The 10,255-nt window shown below is 34.5% G+C and overlaps 2 protein-coding genes across 4 annotated transcripts; one reads left to right on the top strand and one right to left on the bottom strand.

The window, feature by feature from the left end:
• LOC103484978 (uncharacterized) lies at window positions 1–5,568 on the bottom strand. The gene is made up of 14 exons (XM_008442382.3): window positions 5,420–5,568; window positions 5,108–5,270; window positions 4,938–4,999; window positions 4,522–4,599; window positions 4,353–4,434; window positions 4,134–4,204; window positions 3,714–3,815; window positions 3,257–3,346; window positions 2,617–2,691; window positions 2,328–2,360; window positions 1,689–1,766; window positions 1,424–1,489; window positions 1,169–1,236; window positions 1–361 (listed from the first exon to the last, which is right to left on the bottom strand). Exons 2-14 carry the CDS (start codon window positions 5,160–5,162, stop codon window positions 340–342), a joined length of 882 nt encoding a protein of 293 aa, XP_008440604.2. The 5' UTR covers window positions 5,163–5,270; window positions 5,420–5,568; the 3' UTR covers window positions 1–339.
• A 161-nt stretch (window positions 5,569–5,729) lies between these two features.
• Window positions 5,730–8,562, top strand: LOC103484977 (uncharacterized). 3 transcript variants are annotated; one of them, XM_051088868.1, is made up of 4 exons: window positions 5,736–6,094; window positions 6,194–6,252; window positions 6,449–7,197; window positions 7,739–8,562. In XM_051088868.1, exons 1-4 carry the CDS (start codon window positions 5,965–5,967, stop codon window positions 8,262–8,264), a joined length of 1,464 nt encoding a protein of 487 aa, XP_050944825.1. In that variant the 5' UTR covers window positions 5,736–5,964; the 3' UTR covers window positions 8,265–8,562. The 3 variants fall into 3 exon arrangements, with proteins under 3 accessions (XP_008440603.2, XP_050944825.1, XP_050944826.1); XM_008442381.3 differs by having other exon boundaries at window positions 5,730–6,252; XM_051088869.1 differs by having other exon boundaries at window positions 5,736–6,252; window positions 7,753–8,562.
• Window positions 8,563–10,255: the final 1,693 nt, after the last annotated feature.

Here is a 10,255-nt window from a genome sequence, read left to right as displayed (position 1 = left end):
TAGTAGCCAACCGCGGGGCAAAATTCTGTTCCATGACCCTTACGTATCATTGATTTTTGTAGAATCTGGAAGTAGACTAAATTTTCTCAATACAAAAGTTTATTTGTGTGAAGGAGTAATCACACCCCAAAATGTCCTAACATCGCATACCGTAATATACTCATTGCCAACATAAACTATTCATAGATTTTAGGGGGGAAAAGAAAAAGAAAATCCATACAAGGAAATGCCCAAAGAACGCCTCCTTGGGATATATGTATGATTAACAACTTAAACAAATTATGAGGATGATGGTAGAATTAACACGGGAGGGTGCAGAACAAACAATCTCTCTTCTCATTAACATCTCGTCGATGTGGACCTGCCATTTCTCAAAACAACGGTCACAACAAAGCAAGGAATCTTTTCATGAACATGTAAAGCATAAAAGAAAACATATTGTTACGATAATAATGGGATTATTCTTTCCGCAAACAGATGATCCCAACAAGAAGAAAAATATCCAATAACTCGGAAGAAAAATAAAAAACAACAATATCAAGCTAGGACCGATTGCAAGAAAGGAATTTAATAACCAAAACTCCTCAGGACATTCTGGAGGGTCTCCCAAGGAGCCTATGCTCACCCAAAAAGTCCTCCACACACTAGCCATACTCTCCAATTTATAACCCAAAGACTTAACAAACTTAATGTCTAATTATTAGAATGCCCCTTACTACTAATCATATTAATCATCCTAATATTTTCCCAACCAGGGGCCGGAATTTTTTCCCCTATTTTTAACAAGACACAGAGACTATCATCTAAAGATGCAAAACTCAAACGAGATATATATTTCTAGGTGAGCTCATCGAGTCATATAATCTGACCATTCAACTATTTTTCTTTTATTCTATTAGCAACTTTTTCTCGATGAAAAGTAGAAACCAAGGCAATCTAACATGGGCAAGGTAACTATACTTCACATATCCAAACCAGTAAGATTTGCTAGTGGGGTTGGCCTTAGAGTTGGACGAGTCAAGATATGTAGTGTTTATAGTTTCAAATTCCAAATTTTCAAAGTAAAATGAGAAAACCCTAATTAAACAACATTGTTAAACATTAATGGAACATCAATCACTTCTACTGCATGCAGAGGAAAGATCAAGATGCTCAAAAATCAACAAACCTGAGCAGGGCTCTTGGTTGCTCGCATGTAAGATCTTGTGACAGTGTATCAGTGAGTTCTTTAAGACCCTGAAGGAATACAATCGGCACACTTACAAACAAGTAACAAATAGTAAATGATATTTAAGACAATAAATCACTCATCTACGTGTTAACCCTCCAAACATCCCCCCACATAAGAACCACGTATATATCACATCGAAAACCATTACACATTCCCCTTCCAACCAATTGGGGGATGCTTTACATCGCATACCTTAAGACTGGGAGATTCCAGAGGCATCAGCTGACCCTGAGCCTTGCCTGAAATTTTAAACTGCTCCTGCAAGTAACGGGTATGGATAATGGATACAAAAATTAGTTTCACAGGGAAGCATGAAGTGGAGAGTCAGATACAACATGTAGCATGAGTTCCAAGATTGAAATAATAAGTAATGGAGATAATTGAGCAAGTAGTTAAATTGACCGACATACATGCATGATAAATATGTCAAAAATAAAATAAATACCGAGGACTCAACCTTTAATGTTTCAGGCATTTTTACTTGCTTTCCATCGACAACGTTGCACAAGTACATTACACCAAGAGTTGCAAAATCCTGATAAAAAAGAATTATTATAAGCAACGTTTCCAATATCATAAGAGTAGAAATGGTTCTGCAAAAATAAAAACAAAACCATGTCAGGAAATGAGAACAACTATAGTAAGCCTCCCTATTCTGAATACATAGCCAATAATTAACCAATTTATTATATTTGATTGGTGACCTCCCCTTTTAAAGTATAAAGGAAAACCAGCAATAGCGGATCCAAGATTTCATGTTAGGGGACACAATTTCATAAAAGATCAGTAACTTATCCCATGGACTTCTGAATTTGATTCTAGATGGTTTCTGAACTTCAAAATCTGCCTAATAGCAGCCTAAATTTTTTACAATGTACTATCAATTACTGTAAGAAATTGAAATTCTGAGGCTCAATTAGATACAATTTTTCTCAATAAAATAATCAATATTAATTTGTAATATGTTTGAAACCTATTGTTTACAAAATTGAAAAATCATCATTGAGGGGGGCAATGCTCCCACGTAGATCCACCTGCCAATTCAGTAATAATATAATACTTAAAATACCAAAATCTAAAAGAGGAAGTTTCTCACCTGTTTAAATTCAAGTTGAGATAGTTTTCCGTCCTGAAACAAGTTAAGAGATGCAATAGACTTATTAATGCTCAAGTAACAGTGGTACCTAATATGTAATATCTTTTAATGTCATATTCTTCTCAGTAAACACAAGTTTTAAAGAATTCCTCATCACTTATTGAAAGCCAGAAGCAGTTATAGAAAGAAAGAAAAAAGATTTGACATGCCCGTGAAAGTACAACAGTAAAAGTGACGACATGCTAAATGCAATAAATGGATAAGATCACCAATCTAATGGAAAACTCACCAAACCAGAAACCATGTTGTGCAACTCGCCCAAGTCGAAGTCAATGTCGGAAAGAGATTTTTGAACACCTGCCACCTGTTCCACCAATCATAACCATATGAAAATAATGTAAATGTAATCAAATAGTTGACAGAATGCACCATCTACCACTTTATATGAACAGGATTTCGAACTCACTACATCTATACAGAGTTAGCTTAAGCATTTTAGCTTTGCTTTATTTGAGATCATATTACAATTAAGTTATCAATATTTCTTCTGAGACTTAGGTATTTCTAAACTACATAACATTCTGATACCTCAAAGCATCAGGTCCATGCAATCATATATATAGCAAAATGACACTATGAGAAAAGAAGTGTACCACGACACAGAAAGGAAGGGATTTTCAAAAACTAAATAACAAGATGTAGTGCTAAAAGTGATTAACAAGATGTGGTGCTAAAGGTGATTAACGGCAGTATAAAATTTATTTCTATCAGAATAACTCTAGACCACCATAAAGTCCATGGTGCATTCGACATTTGACTTTTGAAAACTAACACATGCCTATACCATAGACAAAAATGTTGGTTTACTAAAATTTGCAGATGACATAAAACTCAATTGTCACAGAACTAAAAAACTTTAGATCACATACATCTTCTTTAATCAATTTCGAGAGTTCATTCTGCTTCAACATCTTATCATCCAAGTTCTCAATCCGCTGTGTCAAATGCCTCTTTGTTGCCTATTCAACAAAAGAAACAAGTACAAAATGAATCATTATGAAAATAATAATAATTTTCTAAAAGAACTGAATTAAAAAAATAGGAAAAAAATTAAATTTGAAAAATATAATACACAGCCTGAGGGGTGGGGTGAATGACTTGAATGTTATATGATGTCTGATTCCACAATATACATAACAGGAAAGAAAAAAGAACTACTAAATATCAGTAACGTCTGAAATACGGATTAAGTATTAATATGCAGAAATGTACATGCCAGCTTCTCAAAAGTCATTAATAATAATAATAACACTATGACATAAGCCATACATACACTTCTTTCCCTCTTAATAAAACAGGTTAAAGGGCATACTAGACCACACTTACAGCAAGGGCCTCTGACACGTGCTCCAAATGTTTAGTTAAGTTTGAGACAGCATTAGCCATATTGCGCTTTGTAACATACATAAGATCCGAAAAGGAAAGTCCCTACTCAAACAGGAAGAATAAATAAGATATGAGTTATGAAAAAAAAAAAAAAAAAAGAGCCAAACCAACCAACATGAAACTAAAGTATAGAAAGATGGAAAAAAACAACGTTAAATTTTGGGTGTGTAATGTAATATTAGATCATTGAATCAAAGGGCCTATTTGGTAAAGAATCTGGATTCTGTTTTATATTTTCATATTCACTTGGTTCAAATTTTTTATTTGCCACCAAACACATATCTGAAAACATAAAGTACAACTCTATTTTCTTTGAATCCATTGTTTACAAATTATCTAACAAACAGACCGTAAGTTTACCTTCCACCACATGTATCCATATCCCAAAGCACCCAAAGTAGCCGCTGGAACTATGAGAGATGATAAATTACCTGTTGACAAATAAATAATCGAAAAGTCACCACTGACACCTAGAACTATTGCATTAAGCAAATTCAAAGATCCATTATGGGGACATCATCAAAGAACACCAATCATGCAATTTTCCAATTAACTGAATTAAAATATGTTGGTACTTGCCAATATTCCCAGAGTTTCCATTGAGAATAGTTATCTGTCGTGACGAGGAGAGTTGTCGAACCTCCATAGCTAGTCGACGCACCTACACGATAGTCAATTGGGAATTTCATTAACCACATAACTGACTGCCGGACAATACCTCTTTAAAATACATGTAATTATTCAGCACCTGAGCAGCAATAGCATCAGCGTAGTCGGAATCACCCTCGGATTGCTCCCCAGACTTCTCCATGCCCTTCACCAAGGACTGTAAGCATAACAATATAAAATGAAGTCACTCATATAAAAAATGAACATAAGTTAGCAACGCTTATCTGAGCCAGGTGATTCTATCGTTTAAACTAGATCGAGACAAATTTATGAGACACCCAATAAGCAATTTCATAGCAACAATATCCTAGGAAGCGAGTTACAGAGTCCACCATAAATAAACGATGATGGTAAGAACTTCAAAACACCCAATCGACAATTACACGAAAAATCAGTACTGAATAACACCTTAGAGTTTTCCTTAAAAAAATCCCAAAATAGGAGCTAATTAAGCAGAATAAAAGGGGGGGAATCCAAAATAATCGAAATGGATACCTGAAGTTCACCCAATACATCCGACAATTTACCATTCTTAAGCATGATCGTAGTAGAGTAGCCTGTAAAAATAAGCACGATAGCAATATTAACAAACGTGACATAGACTCGAAAAAAACCGTTCTTGGATCATATAAACTGAAAGATCGATCAGAAATAGAAGAAAATACCAGCTCCAACAAGAATCAGGATCTTAGAAAGCCCTACTCCAGTTTGCATAGCCATAGTGGTGTTCGTCAAATCAGAAGCCCTAGAGCGGAGAATTGGGAGCTCGGAGGACAAGAATTAAGTTTGGAGTAGTTATCCGAAATGCTATATTAAAATTAAATTAACCTGGAGGGTGATAAAAATAAATAAATAAATAATCAAATTGTGTACAAAAAAAGAGAAAAAATTCACTTTAAAGAATTGGATACAATACAAGTTAAAAATAAAAGTTGAAAAAGTTGAGTGAAAGGAGATATTAAACGAGGGAGGAAAACCGTAGATAGCGGCGGCGAACTGCCGAACGGAGAAGGAGAATGGTGGAGGTGGGCGTCAGTGGATCGCAGATCATGAGAAGTAGAGGATTGAGGCTCTGCTCCTGCTGCTGCTGCCGTCTGCTCGATAGGGTTTATTTTATTTTTCTTTTATTGATCTTTTTGTATTTTTCTACCTAAGTTTAAAATATATGGATGGGCTTCTAAATTGGGCTGGGCTGATCACATAACAGATGATTGTTATGTGATAGGAAGAACGTTTTTCAAAAGTTGAAAAATGTCTTCTTTTTTCTTCTTCTTACACATATTTCTTAATTTTATTTTTGCCTGGTTGAATGAATTCATCACCTGAGATTGATGGGTAATATTTCGTTTTAGTCTATGTTTTACCGTTTAAGTCAAACGGCAGCACACATGACCCAACCAACACCCATACAATACACAATACCCTCTTGCTGTCTGGTAGTCTTCACTTCACCTCCCGGCCCGGAGTCAACGCACTTCTCCGGCGCCGATCCCCTATCCATTTGGGTGTGGAGAGGGCCAAGATGAAACCTGAGGCAGTCACATTGATATTAGTGAATCTGGCTGCTATTATGGAGAGGACCGATGAGTCCTTGTTGCCTGGAGTTTATAAAGAAGTTGGGGCCGCTCTCCACATCGATCCCACTGGCTTAGGTTCCCTAACCCTCTTTAGATCTGTAGTTCAGTCTTCTTGTTACCCTTTAGCTGCTTACTTAGCCGTGCATCACAATCGCGCCCATGTCATTGCTGTAGGTGCTTTTCTCTGGGCCGCTGCCACTTTCCTCGTCGCCATCTCCTCCACATTCTTCCAGGTTCCTCTTTCTCATATCCATGAATCTGATTCAACAAGTAATCTTATTTCCCCCTTTCATTCTGTAATATTGTTCCCATGCTAAGTCTCATGTATCCAATTGTGAAATCTGTCATTATAAGAACATTAACGCACTAAAATGGAAGTGAATCTCGTCCTGATACCATCGTTAATACTAATTTGATAATCACACTCAGGTGGCAATTTCTAGAGCTTTGAATGGAATAGGTCTTGCCATAGTGATACCTGCCATCCAGTCTCTCGTTGCTGATTCAACTGATGATAGTAACCGTGGCTTGGCTTTTGGATGGCTACAACTAACAGGAAATCTTGGTTCTATTATTGGTGGGCTTTGTTCTATATTAATGGCGTCGACATCTTTCATGGGAATCCCAGGATGGAGAATTTCCTTCCATCTTGTTGGACTCATTAGTGTTATTGTTGGTTTGCTAGTATGGATTTTTGCAAACGATCCACACTTTTCTGAGAATAATGGAAGAGGCAAGGATCATCCACGCAAGCCATTATGGTCAGAAATAAAGGATCTAGTTAAAGAATCAAAGTCAGTTATAGGGATCCAATCTTTCCAGATAATTGTATCTCAGGGAGTTGCAGGATCATTTCCATGGTCGGCTTTGTCATTTGCTCCTATGTGGCTTGAACTAGTAGGCTTTTCTCACGAGAAAACAGGATTTCTATGGACTCTCTTTATAATTGCTAGTTCATTGGGCGGTATTTTTGGAGGAAGAATGGGGGATATCTTATCAAAACGCTTTCCTAATTCAGGAAGAATAGTTTTATCTCAGATAAGCTCAGCTTCTGCAGTTCCTCTTGCTGCAATCTTGCTGCTGGTTTTACCCGACAATCCATCCACAACATTCTTGCATGGACTGGTTTTGTTCATCATGGGTTTCTCCATGTCATGGAATGCACCAGCAACTAACAAGTATGTGTCTTCATCAACTAGAATAGATATCTAATGCACTTAACAACGTTATATTATTGCATTACCAATTTTCATGCCACTCTAGGAGGTCTTGCTAATCAAATAAAGAAGATTTCATCTAAATTCTCCCTAACTTTGATTAGTTTGGTTCCAAAACTCTGTTGAATTTTGTTGCACAAATGACATTCATGCCATATTGGTGAATTGTGGATGCTTAAGTAACTCGAATTATTTATTTTAGAAAGGGTATACTTGCAAGAACTAATGTCAACTAGAGATTGTTTGGGTGGGTTGTGAAGTTGAGTTTTGAAGTCTAGAAATAATAGGTTGAAGTTACAATATTTGTGTTTGAGGTCCACACTTGTTGTTACTCGCAAAATATATAAACTACGCCCTTTAATGTATTTCACATACACTTTGCTGAATGATTTTTTGATCATTTGAAGCCAAGGTTAGATAAATTGAAAAAATGTCATCTCATACTTAATTATGCCTGTCATGCTTTGCACAATCATACCTGCATACTTATTGGTGTGTATAGCCCAATATTTGCAGAGATAGTCCCAAAGAAGTCACGAACAAGCATCTATGCATTGGATCGATCATTTGAGTCGATTCTGTCATCGTTTGCTCCTCCTGTTGTTGGAGTTCTGGCTCAGCATGTTTATGGATATAAACCAGCAGCAAAAGGATCCACAGATTCTTCACAAATTGAAACCGATAGAGAGAATGCAAAATCACTAGCCAGGGCACTATATGCAGCCATTGGTTTCCCAATGTCACTGTGTTGCTTCATCTACACTTTCCTCTATTGCTCGTATCCAAGAGACCGAGAGCGCGCAAGAATGCACGCCTTGATAGAGTCTGAAATGCTGCATCTGGAATCTAGCACTTCACCGCTCTATGAACAAGACGGTCAGTTTCATATTTCAGAGGCAAAAGACTTTGATGATAAGGATCAAACAGAGGTTGACCTTACCTACGAAATTGAAGACAGTCTTGATTTCATTGACAACGATGAAAAACATCTTCTTAATCATCAGCTAATAGATTCTGGTTCGAAATGATAACTTACTGCCCAGGAATAACATTCAAAATTGTCAATGACTCAAGGAAATATTTGATCAACACGAACCAAAGCAGTATTGGATGCAGACAATGGAAAGTATAGTTGATATTTTGTATCTCTCTAATGTTAGAATTTTTTATATTATTTTAAATTCAGAGTAACACGAAAATTTGTAATTAATCACTAAACCGGCATTTGTGCATTTCACAAGATAAATGAATGCTTCTCACAATTGAGGAGGAGAAGACAGGGAAGGAGGTTAAGTAAATAAATTTTCTCAAGAGATTTTGACTCAATATCTTTAGTTGTTTCTAAAGTGAAGAGAAATGTGTCAATCGCTTGATTGGGCATCAGTTAGGTGTGCTTCACAATCACAACCGTCGTCTCTTTTCTCCCCCATATCTTGCACATTCAAATGATTGAGTAATGGATTTAAGCTGTATCTAATAATTATTTCTAAACAAGTTTGTCTAATATAAGTTTAAAACCATAAACTACACCTGTCAATAATTCTGTAAATAAAAGTTAATGTGTTTGAATCTTTAATCAAAATTTTAATTAAAATACGTTGAAAATAGAATTCTTTTCAAATATAACAAGATGAACTAAAAGTACACATAGCAAATTTTATTATCTATTAGGAATAGTTATCAATAAATTATATCATCTATCAATAATTGACATCGAATGTCTATATCACTATAATAAATAATAATATTTTGCTATATTTATGCAAATTTTTTTAAAAAATTGCAACTTAAAAGGATTCTAATCACGTAAAAAAGCATAAAAATAATAAAACATTATCAATCTACATTGTTTCCAAAACTTTTTTCAACCTACATTGTTGGAAAGAAAGCATTTACATGTAACTTCAAATTAAATTTAAAGACATAAAGTTAGATAAATTAAATTACTTCACTTTTCAAAAGCATTGATTCATTGGACAATATCAACCAATTCAGCCAAGTTTAAGTAAAATCGATCATATATAAAAAGACAAACATAATCTCTAAACTAAGTTTAAATAAAATTTAGAAAAGGACTGAAATTCCAAAAACAAATCGTGTCACATATAATAAAAAAAACTTCCAAGAAATAGATTTTAATGAGAGAGAAAAAAAAAACAGGTGGTATGAGGATTATTATGTAAAGGGATGTATTATGATTATGAAAAACCCTGTGCCCTACCATTTTCAAATTGAAGTAAAACAATCAATAATAGGCAATCTCTTCATTTACTGGTGCACATGGAGGATAACCCCCCACCTTCAACTTCAATCATATTTATGATCCACATTCAAGTGCCCCCTTTCCACTTTTTGCTCCCCTTTCACATTCATATTACCTTTTTCTCCCCCATTCTAAAATACAACATTTAGTGAAAGTTCTTCGAGATAACTAATTTTAGTATTCAAATTTCAAAAACTTAAAGGTCATAATTATTCTTTTTCAGTACTATGTTTACCATAAATTAAGTCGTTGAATTATGTTTCCAGATATAATTATATAAATACTTCTACTAAAGATGGTATATTAGTAATCAATTTTGGCAATTGTTTGCTAATTCCTCGCTCACTCATAAATATTTGTGTGATTTATGTGTAATAATACTGAAATTTTTAACTATTGTACTATGAAAAATACATAAACTAAAAGTAGGTAATTAGAAAAGGTATTTTTAAAACCATTTAGGAAAGAGGGGTAATTTTTTGTGTTGCAGTGTATCGAGGAGGGTTAAAATAGCTATGGTTTAAATTTACTTTTTTTAATATAACAAAATGAAACAAAATATTTACGATATATAAAAATAATTTTTTGAATTAATCCAAAATTATTATCATAATAAAATATAATTTAATATATAAATTATCATACAGTAGATCTTTACTTGAGTTTCAAATTTAATATAACTTTGGAAAAAAGAATATTCTGAAGAAAACTGCAATATGATATAATAAAGCAGAAAAAGGTGATATTTTATTTTAT

Source organism: Cucumis melo, chromosome 8 (assembly GCF_025177605.1).
Source record: "Cucumis melo cultivar AY chromosome 8, USDA_Cmelo_AY_1.0, whole genome shotgun sequence".
Taxonomy (NCBI): domain Eukaryota; kingdom Viridiplantae; phylum Streptophyta; class Magnoliopsida; order Cucurbitales; family Cucurbitaceae; genus Cucumis; species Cucumis melo.
This window is presented reverse-complemented; position numbering and strand designations above follow the sequence as displayed.